The sequence below is a fragment of the Sturnira hondurensis genome, unplaced genomic scaffold, assembly GCF_014824575.4.
Source record: "Sturnira hondurensis isolate 20B ecotype Veracruz unplaced genomic scaffold, ASM1482457v3 Scaffold0015793, whole genome shotgun sequence".
NCBI lineage: Eukaryota > Metazoa > Chordata > Mammalia > Chiroptera > Phyllostomidae > Sturnira > Sturnira hondurensis.
The window spans coordinates 3,853,811-3,879,005 of NW_028088424.1; the positions used below are offsets into that span (position 1 = coordinate 3,853,811).

Genomic DNA, 25,195 nt, shown 5'->3' on the forward strand with positions numbered 1-25,195 from the left:
CAGCCTGGATCAGGCAGATTACCTCTCTAAGGAATCTGGACTTGGACTATGCAGTCCTAGTCAGCCAGCTGTGAGGAGATGAGTTAGAAGGTTCTGCAACTTTAGGTGCAGAGGGCATCATTTGGAATGGCCAGAATGGAGCCATATATACTAGATGAGCAAGAGAAAAAGCCAATTTGCAGAGAATGTAGACCTCTAGCCTACCAAAGAGAGGCAAGAAGAGAGAGAGAGAGAGAGAGAAAGAAAAAGAGAGAGAGAGAGAGAGAGAGACAAAGAGACATTAGTTGTCTAATGATGTTATGACTCATGAGACCCTATTAGACAACCTGCAATTTGTTTTCATTATATACTCCTATTAATAATTCCTTTTTTACTCGAGATTCTTTGAGTGAGTTTCTGTGCCTTGTGACCAAATGATCCCTAAATCATCACCCATGGAATACCAGGCACTCAGTGCAATTGCATTTGGTGCAGTATGTTGGCAGTCAGCTATTCAACCAGTGTTTCGAACATCTACTAGGTAGGCCAACATGTGATGTTCAATAGGGAATAAAAATAAAACAAAACCATGGTATTTGGTCTAAAAGAGCTGGTGGTTTAGTCTATCATACTTGTAAAATTTTGTTTGGGAAATCACCTTAATACCGGCAAGACAGAGAACAAATATATGATACCACAAAATAAAGTGCTAGGCTGGGTGGAACTAATTCTAAGGGCAATGAGTTCAGAAAATGGAATTTAAGGAGCTCTTACAGGAAGTAGAGGGCTTAAGGTTCACTTTGAGAGAACTGTCAGGATTCAGGTTGACTGAAAGGAGTGGGGAGGCTTAGGAAGGAGTGCTTGTCAGATCTGAGAGATGGAGTGGTGGATGAAGCTGCATATCGATAGGGAGAGGATGGACAGATGTAGCATGAAGAGAGGGTTACAGATTGTGGCTGGCCTACACATGAGGGAGAGCCTCATTCAGGATTTTTAGCTTGTTTCTTCACCTTTCCAGACTTTGTCTGAGATTCCTTTTTTTAGCCAGCATTCCTCAGCCCTGAACACATTTCCTATCCTTATCCTTGTCCTCTCCTTTCTTCTTTCTTTAACATGTTTAAATTTAAGCCAAATTTGTGACTCTCTTTCCTAGGAGAATCACTCTAAGAAGAGAAGAACAAATGCTGTGAGAAGACCTCTCTGAAATTAGTGGTTCTTCCATGAGTTCAATCATCTTCCTGATGAGTCCAGTTGATCTCTCCTGTCTATAATCCCTTACACGCTGAACTTCGATTCCTGGCCAACATTGCATGCAGCTCATGTTCTTTCTCCTGCCACTCCCCCCTTATCCTAGAATGCCTTCTCCAGGAATTTCATCACTTTCTAAAACGGCCAAACACTTTCGGTATATTTCTCTCAGTTAGTGTTTAACCAAAGCCCTAAGGGGTGGCCTGAACTGACAGAAGAAATGTTGAAAGCCTGAGACTCAGGAGGATAGTTTCTGCAAGGTGGCTCCCTGGCTTCTGGAGGAGAGAGAGGTAGGGCAGTGGACAGGTGGCCTAGTGGTGAGACACAATGGAATCTGACTTCACCTCCAAGGACACCTACCTGAGCCATTTTAACCCTCGAGATTATCTAGAAAAATATTACAGCTTTGGGTCCAGACACTCTGCAGAAAACCAGATTCTTAGGCTTCTTCTGAAAAATCTTTTCGATATATTCTGTGTGGGTAAGTTTGTCTGTTGTCTGTGTCTCCTGTCTGTCCCCTTCCCAAACGTGAGTCAAGTAGACAGGCTCTCAGGGCAGGACTGGGTTTTCTGTCTAGTCATTGCTACTTGACAGCCATTTTGGTATCACCTACTTATGTAGCTAAGATAAAAACTAATGTTGGTATGGATATTTTACTGTTTTCAAAGTGCTTCTATGTCCATTACCTTGTATGGTTATATAAAAGGAAAACCAGAGGGTGGGAGTTCTGCCTTTGTTACTGCATGGCTTTGCTATGTGACAGAGTCAGCCATTTAACCCTTGTGATAGGCCACTTAAGAAACAGAGATTCTAATACTGTGTTCCTCACTCAAAGGAATGTTGTAAACATGCATGAGATGAAGACCTCCCAACAAATGAATTACTGGATGCTTTTTGGATAAAGACATTATGTAAAGTCAATTTTTTTTTAAAAATTCACTTTCCCCCAAAGTATTCCTTAATAGTTTTAACATTTTCTGTGTAGCAGTTTTCCTGGATCACGGGCCTGTACACCAGATGCAGATCAGTTTTTCCTTCTCCTAGACCTAAAAATATCCTAGCAGCATGCCTCCACCCTGAAGTGGGAAATATAAAATAAAAAGCCGTTTTAAAAAAAGACTTTGATGTAAGAGTAGTGAGTTGTGATAGCCTACCAGTGAGAGGGATGGTCTGTCTTTGGGGCTCTCAGTGGGTCTGTCTTTGGGGCTCTCCATTGGAATGCCATTAAGTGCAGTGCAAAGCAGCTCTATTTACTGCCATGTAAAATCTGACTCCCCATCCCGGTCCCTCTTCTACACCAGGTGGCATAAAGGGAGACCTCCTGATTGACATTGGCTCTGGTCCCACCATCTATCAGCTCCTCTCTGCTTGTGAATCCTTCGAGAAGATTATTGCTACTGACTACACTGACCAGAACCTGCAGGAGCTGGAGAAGTGGCTGAGGAAGGAGCCAGGGGCCTTTGACTGGTCCCCAGTAGTGAACTACGTGTGTGAGCTCGAAGGTAACAGGTAGAGAAACTGGGCTCTATTTCTGGGCTTTCTAAGGGGACTTGAGTTTGTTTTTCAGAAACAATGATTATCCTTAGAGTCCAAATAGAAAAGCAAAGAAGACAGAGAGAAACAAAAGGAAAATCCAAATGGAGAATGAAAGGATGAGAACAAGGCAGACTTGTGTGTGTGTGTGTGTGTGTGTGTGTGCGCACACACCTGAATACAGGGGGAGAGCTGAAGAGATGGATGCTGAACCTTTGCAGGCCTGTGTGTGGGCTCTGTGTGCTGGCCAAGTATGCTAGGACTTTGTTTTAGGACAAATTCCAGAGATGAAACCAGCTCCTCATTGGAAGCTTTTGGTTGGCAGAGTTGGTCCCCCTAGTGCCATTCTGCTGCTAGCCATCCAAGAACATAGGACTGTGCTATGAGGGTGGCTAATGCTACCACCATGAGACACAACAGAACACTGCCTGTTTTTAAACTGAGATCATCATCATAAAGGGGTTATTTGAAAGGAACTTGTTACTTCACCATCCATAAAATTACAGCTTTACATAACTCAATTAATGGCCAAAATCTGACACTACCCCATCTACAAATAAACTTATGCAGACAAGTCTAGTTTAAATTTCTATTTCTCTCCACATGAGAAACTGACAATGGTCTACTAGGCATAGGTGACCAGTTCTGCATTTCACTGACTTCTTCCCTCGTCCTGATGTGCCCCCAACTCCAGCTGACCATCAGCTCTCGGATCATCTTGTCTTTGTCAGTAGGTATACAGCTGAGAGCCCAGCAACTCCTTTGTAAACTTCATAAAAAGACTAATGTTTTGTCTAGGATCTTGCTGGAAAGCCCTGTCTGCTACGTCTTATATGTTCAGTTATATTTACTCTTTTTTCTGCTCTTGTGGAGATATTTTTGTACATTTTTTTTCTTTTTTTACCACTTCCCTTACCCAGGATTTAACTTTTACATGAAATCTCTCTCTTCCTTTCCCAATTTACTTCTTCCTATATTCCCTCATTTGCTCATGTCATGTACACTTTGTGTGTTCACACAACATCCTCTGTCTTTTCTTTTCTTTCACAGTGGAAATGCATGTATATTTTTAATGAACATATCTCATGACTTGGTCAGACTCTAGTTTCCTGGTAAGATAATCCTCCTCAAGAAACAAGTGCTCACATTTTTTGCACATGGTTAAAGGAACTAGCATTCATTCATTTATTCATTCTTTCAGCAAACCTATATTGATCACCTATGATGTGCTGTGGTTCTAATGACTGGGATAGAATGGTAAACAAGACAGAGGAGCTTTCTGTCTCCTAGAATTTACATCAGGGAAGGCAGACTGGTGTGAGATCATTTGGATCCTCAAGATCAAGTTAAAGATTGTGAACTTCAACTGTAACAGGACCACATTAGAGGTATAACCAAGAGAATGCTGTGACCCAATTTGCATTTACAAAGATTTCTCCGGAAGTTGTTTGGACAATGGATTAGAGGGGGTTAGCAGAGAATGAGAGATGCATAAAGGATAAAACTTAAATCCAGATGAGACACGATGGTGGTTTGGACTATGTGATAGAGAGAGGTAGATGATTTTAAGATGTATTATTGAAATAGAATGGATAAAAGTTGGTATTACATAGCAAGAGTGGCTTCCATATTTCTGAACTTGAACAACAGGAGGGTTGAGGTAATATTCCTGAATCTCAGGGAAAGTACAAGATCATGTGGTCTTAACATGGCCAAAAGGAACATGCTGCCCTCATACTCTTCTTCTGGATTGACAGTCATTTTCCTATACTTGTACTTACATTTGGTTCCTATCTGGTCACCAACTGGGTTTAATCCTGAGTCAGTTTCCCTTCTGAAACTAACTCTCAAGTCTGCTTCCATTTCATTAACCCTCCCATAGTCTTTGAATAGTCTGCTAACTCTGAGCTTATTCTAGCCCTGACTGGTGAAGCTCAGTGGTTGGGTGTCACTCTGCAAGCTGAAAGGTTACTGGTTTGATTTCCAGTCAAGGTACATGTCTGGGTTGTAGGCCAGGTCCATGGTTTGGTGCTTGGGGGCTTTTTGCACATCCATTCCTCTTTCTCCCTCCTTTCCCCTCTCTCTAAAAGTAAATAAATAAACTCTTTTTTCTTTTAAACAGCATTTGAGCCATGGCCAGTGTGGCTCAGTTGGTTGGAGTGTTGTCCCACAGACCAAAAAGGTGTTTTTGTCTCACATTGATGTCTGTCTGTCTGTCTCTCCCTGTCTCTCTCTCCCTGTCCTTCTTCCTCTCTCCCCACCTCCTCTCTCTCTAAAACAAATGAAAAAAACTCCTGGATAAAGATTAAGAAAAAGTATTATAAACTTTATCTTCATTTCTTTGCATATTGTTACACTGGCTTATTGTTACTAAACACGTACTGCCAAATGGAAGTAATCAAGGTGACTTGGTGGTGGTATACTTTTTTATTAATATGGCAGTATGACTTCACTGGGAGTTTTATACCTTGCTCCCAATTAACCTTTTTTGCTATTATGCAGTCACTAAATTTCTGCTGGCTTACACTAACTAGTATTTTATCCCTTTTACCAGATAATGTAAGACCTCCAACTTTGTTCTTTTTCAAAATTATTTTGGCAAATTTGGTGCCATTAATTTTAGAAGAAATGTGTCAATTTTTTCAAAAAAACATGCTAAGGCTTTGGTTGTATTTTCTTTGTGTTCACGGATCATTTTACAAGAGTGGATATAGTGACTTTCTGGTCCATAAGTGTGGTTTATGTCTCCATTTAAGACTTTAGTTTCTCTCTACAGTGTTTTGTACTTGTCATATTTTGCATACATTTTGTTAAAATTCTCACGTGTGTCACATTTTAATGATATTGTTAAATGTATTTTTAATTTTATTTTAATTTCATTTTTATTTTATTTGCTACTATAAAGAAATACAATTGATTTTTGTATATTGGCCTGTGTCCTGTGATCTTGCTGACATTGTTCATTAATTTTATGAGTGTTTTTGTGGATTCTACAGGGTTTTCTCTCTTTATTTTTACGTTATAATATATATTAGACATTTATGTAAAAGGTGTTCCATTTTTCAAAGAAATTTCCTCTATTTTTTTCTTTGCTATCTTCTTTACAGCAATAAACAGTAATAACTACTTCCTGGACAAGCCACTCCATTGTGTTGGGCAGTAATTATAACTTGATATCTCCAGTCATTATCATCTCTAAAAACTCCCTTTCATTTCACTGCACAGTCTCACTCCACTGACTCACAGTAAAAACACACTCTGCTCAAATTCCAAGAGCCTGGGTGAAGGCTAGCGGCCCAGGTATGTATAGGTGCTGGTTTAGTCCCAGTGTCTACTGGCACAAATCTTCTGTTTATTCATATTATTAAAGCTGCAATAATAGACATGAAAGCTACTATAATGAAGAAAGGAACTCAGGAATGAGATCACTAAATATAACTAAGTACATTTTAAAATACAAATAGCATGTATTTCCTGATTAGTATCAGATAAATATCTAAACTGTCTATTCCAATATCTGCTCTAGAAGGAAAAGAGGCAATTATGAAGAAGACGCTTCAGATTATCAGGTCCATTTTGAAAACAATGAGGTCCTCTGGCACAACCACTTTCTTTTTATCAGAGATTTCTGCTGGTAATCCATTTATGTCTTCAACCTTGCAGTCTATTTTGCCTTTGTTTTTACCAATAGCCCCTGTCCCCACCACCTCCACCATCCACCCCCACTCCACCAGGATCTAGCCAGAGCCCACCCAGGATCTATAGGGTTTTCTATGTATACCCATACCATCTGCAAATAAAAAAGTTTTACTTCTTCTATTCCAACTTGATACCTTTATTCATTTTTCTAGCCTTAGTACACTGTCTAGGACTTCCAAAACAATTTTGAGTAAGAGCAATTTGTTTTGTTTCCAAAACAAAATTGTAAGAGCAAACATTTGTGTCTTTTTTTCATATAGTAGGAAATTCTGTTCAATGATTCATCATTAAGAATGATGTTAGCTATGGGGTTTTCATTTGATATTATTTTTCAGACTAAGTTCCCTTACAATTCCTAGTTTCTTGTGATTTTTTAATCAAATGTTGAATTTTGTCAAATGTTTGTATTTGTTGAGAGATAGTCAAATAATTTTTCTCCTTTTTTTCTGAAGGTGTGAATTACATTGGATGATTTTGAATGTTTCTTTTTTTTTTTTTATTTTGAATGTTTAAACCAGATTGACCTAAACCCCTTGGCCATGAAGTATTATCCTTGTTTGTATGCATATTTATGAGGGAGATTGAGCTTGATTTTAAATATGCTTGGCAGATTTTGGTATCAGCATGATGCTAGATTCATATAGCAAGTTCAGAGTGCTTCTTCCCCCTCTGTTTTTTAAACAAATTTCTATTATTAGTATTATTTCTTCCTTAAATGATATAGAGAATTCGCCAGTGAAGATATTTGTACCTGGAGGTTTTTTCATGAATGTGAGGATTTTTCACTAAGAATACTACTCCTTTAATGGCTATTTGGAGTTTCTATCTCTTCTTTTGTATGTTTTATTAAGTACTATTTTTCAAGAAATTTGTTCTTTTCATCCTGGTTGTCAACTTTATTGGCACAAGGTGTTTTTTTCTGTTTGTTTATTTGTTTGTTTTAACTGGATTCCTTTATTACCCTTTTAATGTCTGCAGAATCTGTGGTAATCTTCCCTTTTTCACTCTTGAAATTAGTAATTTGTTTTTTTTTAATCTTGGTAAACCTTACTGTAGATTGATAAATTTTATAAATCTTTTCAAAGCAACAACATTTGGCTTTGTTGATTTTCTTGATTGTTCATTTTATATGATATTGATTCCTGTTCTTATTTTCTTTCTTTCACTTACTTTAGTTTTAATGTGCTGCTTTTCCCTAGCTTCTTAAATGGAAGCCTAAATAATTGATTTCATACTTTTTTCTTATAATGTAGGCATTTAAAGCTATAAATTTTTCTTCAATATAAAGCATATCATCTACCTTGGTGAACAAGCTATATGCTTTCTAATTGAAAAACACATATATTGTCCAGTTGTGAGTTTAGTTTTTATAAATATCTTTTAAGTCAGGTAGAATGATAGTATTGTTCAAATTTTCTGCATTATTTTTTAATCAATTACTGACAAGTATTAAAATTTCAGACTATAATTGTGGATTTATCTCTTGCTCCCCATCGAGTCAACATTTGCTCTTGTATTTTAAAACTCTGTAATAACTGCATACATTTTTAGGATTGCTATATCTTCTAGTCAGAATTCACCATTTTATTATTATGAAATATCTCCCTTTCCTCCAGTAAGGCACTTTGTCTTGAAGTCTACTTAGATATTAATATGTCCACACCAGCCATCTTATGCTTGGTGTTGGGCTAGCAGTAGCTTCCGAGATGGCCCCCAATAATCCTCACTTCAAGTATTCCAACTCTTGTTTAATTCCCTCCACCTGAGTGTTTGTTGGATTTAGAGATCGATTCTAACAAAGACGATGCAGCACAATGATGGGACACCAATTCCGATATTAGGTTACAAAAAGACCACAGCTTCCCTATTGGGTGCTCTCTCTTACTCTAACTCACATGTCCTGAGGAGTGAGTTTGGAAGCAAATGTCCTCCCAGCTGGGCATTCAGATGAGACATTGCACTAGAGGCCCTCTGCTAAGCTGTGCCCAGATATCTAATGCACAGACACTGTTAGATAAACATTTGTCATTTTAAATTGCTATGTTCGGTGATAATTTATGGTCCAGCAACAGATAACTAATATACATGGTTTACCTTTTCCCACCCTTTTGTTTTCAGTATGTCTTTTGTTTTCATATGCCATTTTATCTTGTAAACCCCTTACTTAGAGTCTTGTGCTGGCTATAGCCTTTGAACTAAAGATATATTCTTCAAAATATAAGAAATGTAAAACTTTTCTATTAACTATGTGATTCCACAGAATAAAATTAGTATTAACTAGAAAAATAACTGTAGCTATGAAAATTTGTGTAATATATAAAATTACTTAATAAATAAAATATTTCCCTAGACTTACAGAATTTCAGAGAAAGTTTGTAAAAAAGTTCTCAGTTGCTGTCAGACAACACACCCTTCTGAAGTCCACCTCATGTATCAAGAAAGCTTTTATAACTTTCTTAATTTCCCTAGCCACCACAAACCTTTCCATCTCATTCAGAAATACTTATCCCATGCCAGAATCATCAGCATGTAACAATTGCCTCTAAGACACTATCCCTCCCCAATTGCTCTGGTAGACAAAAGAACTGTATTTTTGGTAGGAAAATTCTGCATTCTCACCCTTAGCCTCGTGCTAGATCGCATGGCTTCAACTATTTTGAGAATGATAAGGATCCTATTCAACTTATTTCTTTCTTGGATCTTCAGGTACCTCTATCAACCCACAACCTATTCCCCTGAGATCACTTTCTCTTTATCTGAAGCCACTTCTTGTGCTGACTGCTGTCAGCGAAGACAATCTGAGCTGTCTCTTGTTCCTCTGCCTTTGGAGTATGACTCGTACATCTAAATACCACCCATTTTTACAACTATCCTGAAAGTTGTAAGACTTTGGTACCAAGTTCTTTTATCACAGTATTCATTTATCAAGTCAGAATGTCAGATACTAACACAAACCAAAAAAAAAAAATGAGATTTCACCTTAAGAAATCCTAGAAATAGCATTAATTAACCTCTGGCTCCTGGAGCCTGGAACACAGCCTTGTGGTCCCCAGCCTATCAGCTTCCACATCACCTGGGAGCTTGTTAGAAATGTAGACTCTTGGTCCCCACTCCCTACATACAAAATCAGAATCTGCATTTTAACAAGCTCTGCAGGAAACTACATGCATTCTACAGTTTAAGGAGCACTGGTGTCTAGAACAGTGCTTCCTGATAGGTATACCAGGGCCCGCTGGTGGGTGGGAAGTAGTTGCAGGTCTGCTCTGCAAGTTCTTCTCAGCCCTCAAGGCAGCCAGAGGGGCCTGGGGAGGCTAGAGCCCTTCCTGATTGCCTCCGCAGAAGGCAGCTCCTCCATCTACTGCAGTGTGCTTGAGAGGAGAAAGCTCAAGCACCTGTTGAGATGGCATTTCTCTGAAGTAAATGTTCTCTATACAAAAATAATTAATCTGTTTAGAAAGATATTTGCTAGTTCCCCAGACAGCCACAGCTGTGCCCAATTTCTTTCATGAACTAGTGAATGACTCAATTCCAAAGTGTCTGTGTTTTCATGTCTTGTAAAAGCTTGATTGATATTCTTTTTCAAAATCAGGATCTTGATGGTCATCGCAATTGCTTCAGGGATATCTAGGAAAATTTTCTGCCTTTTATAAGAATGCCTTTCTCTTAAATAAGTACTCTCATGCATTATCTCTTGGGGAAAATTAACGGCGGGGGGGTGCCTTGAAAAACCTTCAACAGGTCATTTCCTTCAAGCTGTAAACATTCTATTCGTCTGTCTCAAAACATCTCAATCTCAATGTGCTCTGAATAAAGCTATGACCTTCCCCAAACCTGCTCCATTTCTGGTTTTCTTATCTCCTTGAGTGAAACCATCACATAATTGGACAAACCAGAGGTCTGGAAGCCAATCTTGTCCTCTCCCTCTTAGTCATGTTTCATGACTAGCACCAAGTTTTATTTTACTTCCTGAGTTTCTCTCGAACCGGTATCTTTCTTTCAATATTTTCCATTGCCCTGATCTAAGCTATTATCCTCTCCCTTCAAAATGGCTTTCCACCTCCACCCTCAACCCAGCACAATGAACTCAAAATGTACATCTCTTCATATTGGTCCCTTCTTTAGCATCTCTTAATGACTCCCATGGCTTTCAGGATAAAAAGCAAAATTCCTAACATGGTCCACAAAGCGTTGCCTCTTCTGGCACCAGCTGACACTGTTTGACTCACTTTCCCCACGCTCTGCTTTGCCTTCCCAGATCCAGCCTTACTGGCATCGTCCTCTCCAGGTTTTGTCCACCACATGGCCTTTGTGTGTAGGGCCTACATTGTAGGCTTTGCAAGTGAATGCTTGTGCACTTGCTATTTCCTCTTACTGGAATATTCTACTCCCCTCCTATTCTCTTGGCCTAATTAACTCCTACTTATTTATCCTACCTCTGCTTACCTGACCTCTTTGTGGAGAAGCTTTGCCTGATACTCAAGGTCCCAACATTCTTCATTAGTCCATGTCCCTCCCCTTCCTAGCATTTGTCACAGCTTTAATGTTTCATTTTTGCTGAGGATCATTGGATTAATTTGTTCTCTTCCACCAGACTGTAATCTTAATGAAGATAGGACTTGTTTCCCCATTGGTTCCACCTGGGGCCCCATTGCCCAGCACTCTTCCTGGCACATAGCAGGGATTCAAAGATACTTGTAAAATAAATGAGTGCATGTGTTTTGCATTCCAGATGCTCCCTCCTAGACTGGCTTTCACCTGACTAGGCTGAGGCCATACCAAAGGTTTATCAGTCACTATTCCTTGCTCTTACAATCCTTACATTGACATCCAAGTGAAACCAGAAAAGTTGGCGTTTGTACTGCCTGTCACCTACCAGACCCAATAAGCAGAGACAGGGATTGAATATTTGTGGGCATTTTATTCAGATGGCTAGCAATCTGATAGGAAGGAGGGTTTGTACCCTAACAGGCCTTCTTACATTTCCTTTCAAGCCAGCCTTTTTATGACAGAGAATAAAGTGAGGTGAAGGGTTTGAAATTCAGGGAAAAATAGATTTTAAAAAACCCTGAAGCATTCTCACCCTGGTCGGTTAGCTGTGCCCCAGGTGGTCATCTGTCCCTCCCTGGAACACAATGGCTCAGACACCACCTTGATATGCTTGCAGTCCTCCAGAGGCACAAAGTTAGAACTGCTTATGGTCTCCTGGGGTCAGGGTGGGCCTTATCTGCAGTTTCTGAAACAATAGCTTTTCATATGCATTACCTGCTAGGCTTACTAAATTTTTCCAATTCTTGAGTCCCTCATCACAAGTTTATTTAGTTTTATATATTTCCTTTATATATTTTGCTGGCTCTTCCTCAGGAGGCCCAGCTGGAATTCCAGGGTGGGGCTTGGTGGAGGTGAGTGTAAAGCAAAAAAGGCTTGTCCCAGAGATTCTGATCCACCACCTGCCTTGTGGAGACAAGATAGGAGGAACCTCTTCTAAATCTCAGGATAATTTCTGGGGTATGGAAAGCCATTCTTCGAACTATTCTTCCCAGGAGTACTATTTTTTTATCTATTCATTCCTCCCCACCTTCCTCGGCTCCCCTGGGCTTATAGATAGTATATTTATAGTGGAAATAGCTGACTTTTTCACATATTGATTCGTTTGAAAGAGTACATCTTTAGAATAGAGAAATGGCCACACTGCTGTTAGCTTTCTGTAAAACTGCATAACACTTTTCTGGTGTGTGTTTATTACCTACCCCTTGAGCTAAACGTGAGGCTGAGTGGTAATCGCCTGTGTCTCTAGGCGAGTCCATTTCCCTGCGGGGGAGCTTGCAGGCTCTGAGGAGCCCTGAGGTATAATCTTTACACAGCTGCCTTAGCTAAGGAGTTCACCAATGTTTGCTATCCATCCAAGGACAAGCAAACATCCACAACAGTGGGTATTTCTAACAAATTTCCCTCTCAAATTGGCACATTCTCTGTGAGCTTTCTAGACTTCACAGTGCGTCTCACAGTTGGGGAACAATTGTCAGCACCCCCTGACTGGCAAGTACTAGTTCGGTGGCAACTGGTATCTTTCAAACAGCTTGCTACATAATAGGCCACAGAGGTCCGACTTGCTTCTGACTTAATCACTTATATACACATTCCCAAAATGTTCCCAATATAAAAGATCATCTTTAAACACATTAAAAACCACTATGTTGTCACTTCTTTAGCTTTTTGTGTACAGTTGAGTTATCCATATGCAACAATAGGTTATTTGAAGTTTTTCTGTCCTAGATTAATATACTTACTCAAATTTGTGTCTCACATAGACTTCCATAATGCTGAATTATTATATTTTAATTTTTAATATGTTCTGTCAAATACATTATATGTGTTCTATTAGGCTGGGTGGCAGCTTTGTACCTGATTTCCCTAGTTTTAGAGTGACTAACTTTCCCACTTTGCCCAGGACTGAGAGGGGTTCCTAGGATAAGGGTTTTTCAGTGAGAAAACCATAAAGTCCAGACCAGGTTGGTCATCCCACTATCATTCTTATCTTGATAGGAGAGCAAGTAGAGCCAGTCAAAAATGATTATTCCCTGTACACACTAGTTCATTGGTTGGTAGGGAGTCTCTGAAACCAACACCTTGCTAAGCTTTCTCTCTCTCCCTCATATATAATAGCTTTGCTGAGATAAAATTCACACAACATGATATTCTCCCATTTAAAGCATGCAATTCAATAGTTATTAGTATTTTCACAGAGTTGTTCAATTCTCAACATAATCTGAGAACATTGCAAAACTTTGCACACAAACCCTGTGCCCATTAGCAGTCACTGCCATTTTCCCCATCCTCCCAGCACTTGGCCACCACTGGTCTGCTTTCGGTTGCTATAGCTTTGCCTTTTCTGGACATTTCCTGTAAATGAAATCATACAATATGTGACCTTTTGTGTCTGGATTCCTTCACTTAGCACCATGTCTCTAAGGTTCTTCCATACTGTAGCACACATCATTTGTTCATTCTTTTTTTATTACTGAATAATAGTCCATTGTATAGATATACCACATTTTATTTCTCTATTTATAAGTTGATGGACATTTGTTTTTTTCTTATCTTTTGACTATTGTGAATAGTGCTGCTATACATACTTATGTACGAGTTTTTGTGTGACCATATATATCTTCATTTCTCTTGGGTAAAACCTTATGAGTGGAATTCCTGGATCGTGTGCTAACTTGACATTTAACATTTTGAGGAACTTCCAGGCTGTTTTCCAAAGTAGTTGGACCATTTTCCATTCTCACCAGCAGTGTGTATAGGTTCTAGTTTCTCCCCTTCCTTGTTAACACTTGTTATTATTTATCTTTTTTATTGTAGGCATTCCAGTGTGTGTGAAGTGGTATCTCATAGCTTGATTTAAATTTCTCTGATGGCCAAGGATGTTGAGCATCTTTTCATATGTTTATTGATAAGTTTCTTAAGTGGAAAATTACAATAAACATAAAGGATGTTATAGAAACTAATTATATTCTATAGGCTTAATATTTTAACTAAATAGTTAAATAGAATATCCACACTAATTTCTAGTCTCTCAGATCATTCCACCTGGAGATGAGTCTCCGAGTTTCATTTAAACCATTGACTTTTCATCATGACCAGAAATAGTACCAGTTAAGTCTCTCACTTGTTCTGATGTGGGCCATCCTCTGCTCTCTCCATCAGGCCTTGTTGCCCAAGTGACTTTCTTCTCCTGGAGTCAAAGGACTGTGTTCTCTGAATGTAAGCCTTGATTTGTACCCTGGTGCTTTGTTAATTAACTTCCTCAAAAAGCTGGATGCCAAATCATTACCCTACTGTTTGGGCTCAGAGGCTTTGTGGGCACTTTGTACATACATTTCTTCCCTTTCTCTTACCTCTCTGATGTGATGCTGCTTCTTTCTCCTTTGTCTGTTTCTCCAGTTTTTCTTGTGCATTCTATGTGTGTGTTCAATTTGTCAGTCTGTTCCTTCATTCCTCCCCTAACAAATTCCAAAAGGATCCAAGGCACTCTATTCTATCTCCTGCCCTTGCCTTCTCTGCTCCTTTTATTAACTGATTTCCTCTCAAGACATCCCGCTGATTTGGTCAAGAGGACAGGATTCCTTGTAAGGCTACCAAGAAAATGATCTCCTTTAGAACACATTCTCTAATGCAATATGGCTTAGAGCCTGAGAATGGTAACTAGTTTTATCCTTTCTAGAGGGGCCCTGGCCTTAGCTGTGCTACAGTGATCAACAGTTTCTAAAAATGTCCATGATGACCCCACTCCCTTCATTAACCGGCAGCTGAAACACAAATACCATTTCAGCATTTTAAATCCATTATTACCTGATAGGTATGGGTCAAATGGCCACTGCCTTGCAATTTGATAGAGGGGACAAGGGAAATAATGTAACAATAAGTAAAAACAATTAATTAATTAATGATAATTTAATAATAATAATAGTAATAAATAAGTCAGGTACTATTTTAAGCAGTGGAAAAAATAATTTCATGGGATCAGTCCAGTATAAAAAGCAGGCAGCTAGTTATTTTTTATTGTATTTTTTCATTACTATTTATCCCCCTTATACCCTCTTCCAACTCCCCTGACCCCACTTTCCTGCCAGGTATTCTTAATATTAGTTTTTTATTGATTTTAGATAGAGAGGGGGAGAAAGAAAGAATATCTGTTTGTTGTCCCACATATTTGTGCATTCATTGGTTGATTTTTTATTTTATTGATTATGCTATTACACTTGTCCAATTTTCTGCCTTTGCCCCCCTCTGCCTGGTACCCCCTTCCTCCAGCAATCTCCACCCCCCAGCTTAGTTCATGTCCATGGGTTGTATATATAAGTTCTTTGGCTTTTCCACTTCCTATACTGTTCTTAACCCCATCCCCGTCTATTTTGTACCTACCCAATTATGTTTCTAAACCCCTATACCTTTTTTGCCATTCTCCCCCTTCCCCCTTGAAGCTGATATCCTTCCAAATGATCTCCATATCTATGATTTTGTTCCTCTTATAGTTGTTTGCTTAATTTTTTGTTTTTTAAATTTAGTTGTTGATAATTGTGAATTTGTTGTCATTTTAATATTCATAGTTTTGACCTTCTTTTTTTTAAATGAGGCCCTTTAATGTAATAAGGTCTCGGTGATGATGAACTCCTTTAGCTTTACCTTGTCTGGGAAGCACTTTAACCGTCCTTCCATTCTAAATGATAGCTTTGCTGGATAGGGTAACCTTGGTGGTAGGTCCTTGCTTTTCACCCCTTTGAACATTTGTTGGCCGTCCCTTCTTGCCTGCAAAGCTTCCTTTGAGAAATCAGCTGACAGTCTTATGGGAACTCCCCTGTAGGTGACTCTCTTCCTTTCTTTTGCTGCTTTTAAGATTCTTTTTTATCTTAAAAGATATTCTTTATCTTTAACCTTTGGCATCTTAATTATGATGTATCTTCGTGTGGTCCACCTGTTTGGGTTCAACTTGTTTGGGATTCTCTGTGCTTCCTGGACTTACATGTCTATTTCCTTTGCCACATTAGGGAAGTTTTCTTTCATTATTTTTTCAAATAAGTTTTCAGTTTCTTGCTTTTCCTATTTTCCTTCTGGTATCCTTATGATTCAATGTTGGCCGTTTTGAAGATGTCCCAGAGTCTTCTTAAACTTGCCTCATTTTTTTGAATTCTTGTTTCTTTATTTTGTTCAAGTTGAATGTTTATTTCTTTCTTATGTTCCAAATCACTGATTTGAATCCTGGCTTCCTTCCCTTCCCTGTTGGTTTCCTGTGGATTTTTCTTTATTTAACTCTATGTAGCCTTTATTTCTTACCTCATAGTTTTGCCATATTCAGTGAGATCTCTGAATATTCTGATCACCAGTGTTTTGAACTCTGTGTCTGGTAGGTTGGCTGTCTCCACATTGCTTAGTTCTTTTTCTGGGATTCTGTTCTCTTCCTTCATTTGGGCCATATTTCTGTGTCTCCTCAATGTGGCAACCTACCTGTGCCTGTGTACTCAGTAGAGCTACTTTGACTCCCTGCCTTAGCTCACCTGTTAAGTTGTATGGGGTGGAGCCTTGGGTATTTGCCAGAGTAGGCAGCCTGCTTTACCACTTTGTGGCCACATGTGTGGGGAAGGGTAGGAGAGGGGACAATGCCACTGCTGGCTGGCTTCTGGGGACTTGCCTGGCACTTGCCCCATTTCCAGTCACTTCACCTACTTCCCATATGTGACTGGCACCCCTCCAGCTCCTGTCCTGGTTGTGGTTCTGAGTTGGTGAGTTGGCATGCATTCTGGGTTCTCCTGAGAAACTGGCAGTTTATTCTGCTATCCCAACCCCCACTGGTTTTCACAGGAAAAGTTATGAGGCTATATTTCCCCAGAACTGGAACCCTGGTTTGCATGTTCTGGCCTTGGGCTAGGATTGCTTGCTCACAAGGTGTCCCCCTGATTTTTATCCACCACATATGAAGGTGGGACCACCCATTCCACTGGCTGCTACTGCCACCTCACCCCACCACACTGCATCCTGAGGGCTCAGCCACTCCTGCCTGTCTAGATGAATTTAGCTTCTTTAAATCCTTGGTTGTCAGACTTTGGTACAGTTCAATTTTCTGGCAGTTCTGGGTGTTTTTCATTTATTTTTCCCAATTAATTAATTTATTTATCTTTAGAAGGGAAGGAAAGGAGAGAAGGGGAGAAATATCAATGTATGGTTGCTTTTTGGTGCATCTCCTGTTGGGAACTGACCCCTGCTGGGAACTGGCCTGCAACCCAGGCATGTGCCCTGACTGGCAATGGAACCTCAATCTTCTGGTTTGCAGGCCCGCGCTCAACCCACTGAGCTACACCAGCCAGGGCTTTGGGTGTTTTTCATTTTAAAATTAGTTGTGATCCTTCTTATGGTTGTGCAAGGAGGTGAAGCATGTTTACCTATGCCTCCATCTTGACTGGAAGTCCATTGGTTGATTCTTGTACATGCCCTGAAGGAACTAAACATTCAACTTTGGCATGTAGGGATGACACGCTAATCAGATGGGGTGGGTATTTTTATTATCATTTCCATATAAAAGATTTGACCCAGACCAGGATAATGTGATCACATTCAGATACAAAAATGGTTTCTCATTTCTTCTTTCTCTGCTTTTACAACTGGGATGGCCCTAAAAAGGTAATGCTTGAGACAACCCTCTGATTTTCAGCTCTGAGAAGAGATTTTTGGTCCCTGTGAGTCAGGTCACAAAATGTATGTTGGTTTTTGTGTTTCAGAGTGAAAAGGCAAGAGAAAGAGGAGAAGTTGAGGCGGGCAATCAAGCAGGTCCTGAAGTGTGATGTGACCCAGAGCCAGCCTCTCGGTGCCATCTCCCTGCCCCCAGCTGACTGCCTGCTCAGCACTCTGTGCCTAGATGCTGCCTGTCCAGACCTCCCTGCCTACTGCACAGCCCTCAGGAATCTCAGCAGCCTACTGAAGCCGGGGGGCTACCTGGTGATCGTGGATGCCCTGAAGAGCAGCTACTATATGATTGGTGAGCAGAGGTTCTCCAGCCTCTGCCTGGGCAGGGAGGCAGTAGAGGCTTCCGTGAGAGAGGCTGGCTATAGCATCAAGCAGTTTGAGGTGATCTCTCAAAGTTATTCTCCCACCACAGCTGACAACGAAGGAATTTTCTTCCTGGTGGGACAGAAGTTGAACAGCTCTGCATGACACTTTGTGGACACAATTAAGGCAATTCATCTGACTAACCCAGTTGACTTCAGTCCTTGGTTATAACTCTTGCTGAGTAGAGAGTAATGGCTGGGGCCCTGATGGTTTGTCTAGGATGAGGCTGTAGCTGTCAGTCAACCTAGGAGTAATTGGTTGACCACCAGTTGAAGTCTGTGTCCAGTCTTCACTACCTGTGATTATAAAAGAGAATACATTTCCCTTAAGCATTCTGGTTGTGATGACTTAAACCCACAAATCCCTATAGAGAAATTTCTGAAGTTATTTGGTATTTGTGTCCTTGGGGGCCTGTTACCTCCTTTTCCCCCACAAACAGGTTTCTTCTCCTCTTCAACTCTTGCCTTCTCTAGGGATCCGATCCTCTGCTGTGGTCCACTGGAACCACCACTATCTCTGGAGTCAGAGAACAGCTGTCCCCTTTGCTCCTCAGTCCCAAAATAAGTTAGGCCTTTCTCTTACTCCCCTTGACTCACCTAAGTGAAGCAATGACTTCTACCTGAAGAGAAGTCTGGGAGTTATCAAGAGAGATAACAGACACTATATTACAGCAGCTATTAGAAACAGTATCTTCAGAGCCCACATCCTTAGAGGATCTTGGAAGGTATCCTGTTGGCATAGGTCTTGGCCAAGTTATGCAGATGAGAAAGGGCGAGGAGGGAAACATATCCCCTGATGACATGCCTACATTCTCTGGTTTCCAGGCACCATCATCCACATTGCTCTAAAACAGAGCTTGACAAACTATGGCCCATGAGTCAAATCCAGCCTGCTGCTTGCTTTGTAAAATTTTATTGAGGCACAGCCATGAACATGCATTTATGTATTGTCTGTGGCTGTTTTTGTGCTATAATGCCAGAGTTGACTACTTGTGACAGCAACAGTATGCATGGTCTGTGAGGAATAGAGTGAAGAAATAAAATGGAATTACTATAGTCAAGCTGCTAAAATTCTTAACTTCTTCATGTGGACAGAGGCATAGGGAAATAATTACTTTTGTTTTAAGTGACTCTGGGAACTTAAACTTTTAAATTTTCCACTTCTGTGTCAACCTGGGCACACATCACTGTGTTGTGTGTTACTGACTGGATGTACATCAAACTGCCAGGCAACTATGAATGACCTCAAGAAGCAAATGTTCCAATTTTCCACTGGATATCTGATGATTAACACCACACATATGACGACTATCATCTTGAACCAATCTGGGGATTGAGAATGTAAACCGATTTTCCTCAAGAACTGTTAAATTCAGCACTTTTTACTGTAAGAACCCCCAGCTATTCTTTCCCTTTCAGAACACTCTAGCTATTTCCTAGTTGTGTTTCTGGTTTGCAAACCTGAAGACCATTGAATAAATCTTTGTCATTTATTTCTAGCCAAAACTCCTGACTCTTTTGAGCTGAGCTGACATTTAGCAGAGTTTGAACTACCTACTCTCTGGGTCAATGAAGAAAAGTTGGGGGTTCCCCTACAGTAAAGGAGAGAGAGGTTCCCCTCATTCTTCATGCCCCAAGATTTCCCTTTTCCTAGGGTTATTGATGCTGGACCTTTCTGCTTCCCACAGGGGAGAGTCCTTTCTCCCAACTCCCCTCACATTCATGGACAATCACATCAGAGCAGAAGGGTCCAACATTAGTACATTTTTATTTATGTGGTTGTTTAGGATAATAGTATCATAATACATTGTGGTCCATTTTCAGGATATTTTCAGCAGTTCAGGCTCATAGGACATTCGCACGGAAATACAATGTTCTAATCTGATCTCAGTTCCAGAGATTCTATCCTGAAGGACACTAATAAGCTAGTGCTGGATCTAGAAAGTCAAGTCCAGCTCTATGCCTTTAGCATGTGGTGATGATTGGGCCTGCACGCCCTTTCTGGAAGAAACTGCTCCCCAGAAGAGCACACTTAACTCCACAGGAGCCAGCACCCAAGTCACCCAGGCCACCAAGAAGTGACTAAGTCTTTAGAAAAACATTCTCTCAAACATGTGCCATTCACCTCACCAACCAAGAGCAAAATCCATGGCTTCTCCCAAAACATCCATATTTGGTTATTTCCCCAAACAATAGCCCTTGCTTATTTATTTTTGCATAACTGCAAACAAAAACACAAATATTCCTTTAAAACAGGATTTCCTGGTTTAAAGCTCTTTTAAAAACAAGTGATCTCCACCCTTATTTCTATTACTGAAAACAGCTCCTTGGATTAAATATTTCCTTCAAAACATTTTGAATTCAATGTAGTGCCTTGAAAGTTAGGAACAAATAACACATTTGTTGTGATCTGACATAAAGGCTATAGGTAAATTCAAACACAGTCCTGCTCTATGTCTCAGCCCAGAGAACTCAGCAGAATGTCAGTTAAAATTAGCTACACTGAAGACAGATTTTACAAGAGAGGACATAAAATTAAGTGAGTAAAGTAATATAAAAAAGAAAAAAACCCAAGTGGTCTCTTTTTAAAACGAGCTTGACAATGATAGTTGTGGGGTTGAGGGGTGGGTGGGAGTGAGTCAGAAAGTAGGCCTGCTGCAACAGCTTCATGCAACTTCTAAGCAGACCTCATTTTCTGTAGTTTTTACTTCTAGGATGACATTGGTTATGTTGGATAACGTTGTTTCTCCACTGAAGTGTGAGCCTCTGATTTATATTGAGATTCCCCAACACTTTGGCCAGACATATTCTAGGACTGGGGACAGAGCAGCAAATTGTGGAGATAAGAGCCCTGTTCTCAGGAGTTTCCGTTCTAGAAGAGGGAGGGTGGGGATAGGCAGATAAGGAAAGCAATCAATAAATAAGATACTTTCTGATAGTGGTAAGATCTACTAAAAAAATATAACAGGATAATAGAGTGGAGAACATCTGAATGAAAGAAGATCAAACAAAAATGGTTTAAACTGTGGGGGGTTATTAATCTGCCTACTAAGAAATTCAGCAGTGTGCACTTTTGGGAGGAAATGGTACTCAACAGCATCATCAAGCATTGCATCTCAGTAACAGAGTCCTTTTCCTCTGCTTTTGCCCATGAGTGGGATGTTCATGGTTGGAAATCCTTTGCAGTAGGCCCCAGCAGGCTTCTTGCATCCTGTTGACTAGAACTGAGTAACATACCCACCTCTAGACCAGTCACAGACAGAAAAGACAGAAAACAGAAAGAGACAGCATATTCCTTAAGGTTTCTTAAGCAAATGAATACGTTCTTAGATGACATTAAAAAGAAAAAAGAAAGCCCACTGGATCCAATCAATGAGCCAGCATCTCTGTCATCCTAGCAATCTTTTTTTTCCAAATACAAAATTGTCTTATTTTTAAATTCTGGCTCTGCCACTTACTAGCTGTTTTTCCATGGGCAAGTTATATAGCCCCTCTGTGCTTCAGTTTCCTCACCTATAGAATGAAATTAAATTAGAATTTCTTGTAGTGAGAATAAAAATAAATTACTATCTATAAAGGAACTAGAGTAATGCTTAGCACTTCATATGCACATAATATTTATTTATTTGTTAGCTATAGTCACTTTCATAATCTTTATCTTTGGTATTAGTAGTCAAAGCAGCTGAGAAAAGATGCCATGATCTCCAAGTAGGAGAGATGATTTCAGTTCTGGGCTGCAGGCATCTTGGTTCCTGACTGGCATTGCCTTTAGAAGGGCTCTGGGAAATCTCAGTTTCTATAGCATGTACCACCAGTTCCTGTCTCATTTAAGAAACAGTTCGCAAACATTTATTTAGCATCCTTCATATGTGTTTCCTGCACCAGGCACTGAAAAGGCAAATAAAACCCCAGTGTCAGCAGGCTCAAGAGGCCTCATCTTTGTAGTCACAGTCACACCCCAACTATTTCCAGGCTTCCACAGGCAGTGGAAGCTGCAGGCTGCACCTGCAGCCCCCACTCAGAACTGTCCACTTCAGCCTCTCCTGCTCAGGCTGTGCTACTGCTGGTCTGTGTCCCCAGCCTGAAAATGTTGGGGATGGGATGACAAGAGCTACCTTGAGAAAGGTACTGGGCATGCCCAAGGGTCTGCTGTTGCTGCCTTAGAGCTATGTGGGTGTCCTCCCAGGGAGGTAGGAAACACTTTATACCAAGGGTTGGTAAACTTTTTCTGCAAAGGGCCATAGTAAATATTGCAGGTCTTCTGGTCTTGATTGAGAAGACCCCAGTCTTCAGTTATAGTGAATGTGGACCTAGACAATATGCAAATAAATGGGCTAGATTGTTCCAGTAAAACTTTATTTACAAAAAGAGGTCAATGAGTGGATCTGGTATGTGGTACAAGGGTTGTAACCTGAAGCAGCCTTGTTTGCGCCCAAAGTTTTATAAGGTTTCTCTTGGACATTGTGGTTAGTTTCTAACACTCAGTTCTACCTGTAAGAGCTCAAACCCAGTCCAAGGAGCTGCAGGGGAATAGGAGAACACTGATTTCTCAATATCCTATCCATGCTCCATTACTCTTTTCTCTGCTGCATCGCCCAATCACAACTCCTTTCTCCTCCTTTTTGTTAAAGAAAAACAGGCGGAATCCCTTCCCCCTTTCCCCAGCAGCCTCATGAGTGGAGTGCAAGAAAGGGAACACTGTGGCAGGGCTTCTTGTTTTGAAAGGCTTAACTCCTTAAATTCCTTGCTGCATAAATGGGCAAACTCAGGAATGAAGGGCTCCAACAGTAGCCTCGCTCACCCTCTTCTGGTTATGGGAGGGCCAAGGAAAGCTTTTCATTTGGTGCAACACTGCTGCCAGCAAGGCAGAAGAGAGAAGGGTGGACTCATCCTAGCCACCCCTTCCCTTAGAAATGGAACCTAATCAACAAAACAAACAAGCAAGCAAAATGCAACCAGAGAAATTGAAAATTAAGGACAATCTGACAGTAACCAGAGGGGAGGTGAGAGGGGACAATGGGGGGAAAATGGGGAAGAGTTGTCAAGGAACATGTATAAAGGACACATGGACAAAGCCGGAGGGGGGTAGGATGGAGGTTGGGAGATGGGGATGGCTAGGGTGGGGGGAGTAGTGGTCGTGGTGGGGAATGGAGGCAACTGTACTTGAACAACAATAAAAAAAATAAAAAGAATAAAAGGAAATGAGAAGTAGGGAAGAAGGGGCAGATAAATCCAAATACACTGATATTTTTTAAACTGCAATTGGCATTTAATAGCATGTCATAAAATCAATTTAGTGTACCACAATAAACATTTGGAAAAATAATAGAGAATAAACTGGAAGACAAAATCCAGATAATGGTAGTTCATGTGTTATTATTTTGTTAAGTTTTATAAAATTACATTTATGTATATATATATTTGTTAATAAATCATATGTACAATGTATTTGTTACTGTAGGTTGTGCTGAAAAAGTATTTGAAAGTCACTAGACTGTACTCTGGGCTTCTGGGATTCATTTCTGCTAGCCAATATTTTTCTTTCAAACAGAGATGAAAGGGATGGTCCTGTTCTGAAAGGACTCCAAGTCACTGGGGGAAACGGACATGCAAACTGTTAAATTCAGCACAATAAGGGCTCTGAGATGAATAAGCACAGGGTGCTCCGGAATGGGATTGTCAAGAAAGGTGGCATTTGCTCTGGGTCTTTCGAGCTGCACAGGGGTGTGTTTGGCAGGAAGAGAACAGGAGCAATCACACTGCTCACAGGTTTGTTGTCCAACTGAAGCTGGGGCCTAAGCAAATATTTGGCTGCTGGTCTTGTGTTTATTTTCCCTGAAATCAAACAGACCAACCAGGTCACTAGCAAACACTGACTAGGGGTCACTCTGGCACTAACCTATAAATGTTTTTGACCACTGACCCAGCACAGGGGTTTTTTTTGTCCACTTTCTGGGAAAATGTTCAACAGTCTCACCCTGTGCAAATTTTTATGATGCAGGAAGATGCTAGTCTGTGTGTAATGTTCTAAGCTGGGAAGGGAAAGCTATTAAAAAGGCTGTTCACCCATTTGGTTTTGTGCAGCCAGACCAGCTCAGCCTTCCTAATTCCCAACATGTAGCTGTCAAGAGCAATAAGAGGAGATGTCCATGGGATGACTTAGTAAGCTGATCTTTAAAAGTTGTGACTGCCCCCTATGATTTTAGTGTCAGCCAACTCGAGAATGTGAGGTGACCATTACGTCTGTGGACACTAGGAGATGTGAAAGGCTCAAGATGGCAAGACAGAAAACATGTGTGAATCTTAGCCTTATCACTTCAGTGCTATGGAAGCATCATTCCACTTGCCTTTACTAATCATGTCTCAGCACTACTAAAGGCAAATGAGGTACCTGTGAGGCCATTTTGTAATCTGTTGAGTGATATATAACTATTAGATAACTTTGATTATTACTAATCCTTTCTAGAATAGCCAGTATGCCAGATGTTGCTACATTCATTAAGATTCCTCTTGTGACCTAAGTATGGCCTTCAAAAACTCTTGTAAAATTCTTCAAAACCTTAATCATTGCATGGAGAGGCTCTGGCCGTGACCAGTCGGCACCACAAGCACCTCTATAGCTGTTCACTCATTCAGTAAGCATTTGTTGTGACCCCGTTGTGTGCCAAGCATCGGGCTTGGGGGTTCAGAATGCTAGACTGAAAGTGACACAGCCTCATGGGATTCTATCCCTGGGAAGGAGATCAGAAAGTAATGCATTGTTACAGAACTTTAAAATAAGTACCAGATTTTTTTGGTTCACAACTCAGCCAGTTAGGGAACTTTGCCCTTTCTGACAGAGCACATCAAAATGAGATAAACCTTTCTTACAGCTGCACCTTCTCAGTTATAGATCAACTTTGCTCCAAAAATAAATAAATAAAAATGTACATACATACATACATACATACACACATAAGTAAATAAGCAAGCAAGCTATGGATAAGGTGTTTAAGAAAGATTATCACAAAGGCAAACACCACCATGAGTGGAGTCACTAAAGCTTTCTACTTATTTATATGAGAAGTGTTGGTTTCCCTTCTGAGTGGTCCCTTCTCTCTTCTGCCTTGCTGGCAGCAGTGTTGCACTAAATGAAA

The 25,195-nt window shown here is 40.3% G+C and overlaps 1 protein-coding gene across 1 annotated transcript; it reads left to right on the top strand.

Moving 5' to 3' along the window:
* The first annotated feature begins 1,408 nt into the window (after positions 1-1,408).
* NNMT (nicotinamide N-methyltransferase) lies at positions 1,409-21,320 on the top strand. Its single transcript, XM_037065651.1, has 3 exons — positions 1,409-1,708; positions 2,529-2,736; positions 17,733-21,320. The coding sequence occupies exons 1-3, from the start codon at positions 1,555-1,557 to the stop codon at positions 18,163-18,165; spliced, it is 795 nt and encodes a 264-aa protein (XP_036921546.1). The 5' UTR covers positions 1,409-1,554; the 3' UTR covers positions 18,166-21,320.
* Positions 21,321-25,195: the final 3,875 nt, after the last annotated feature.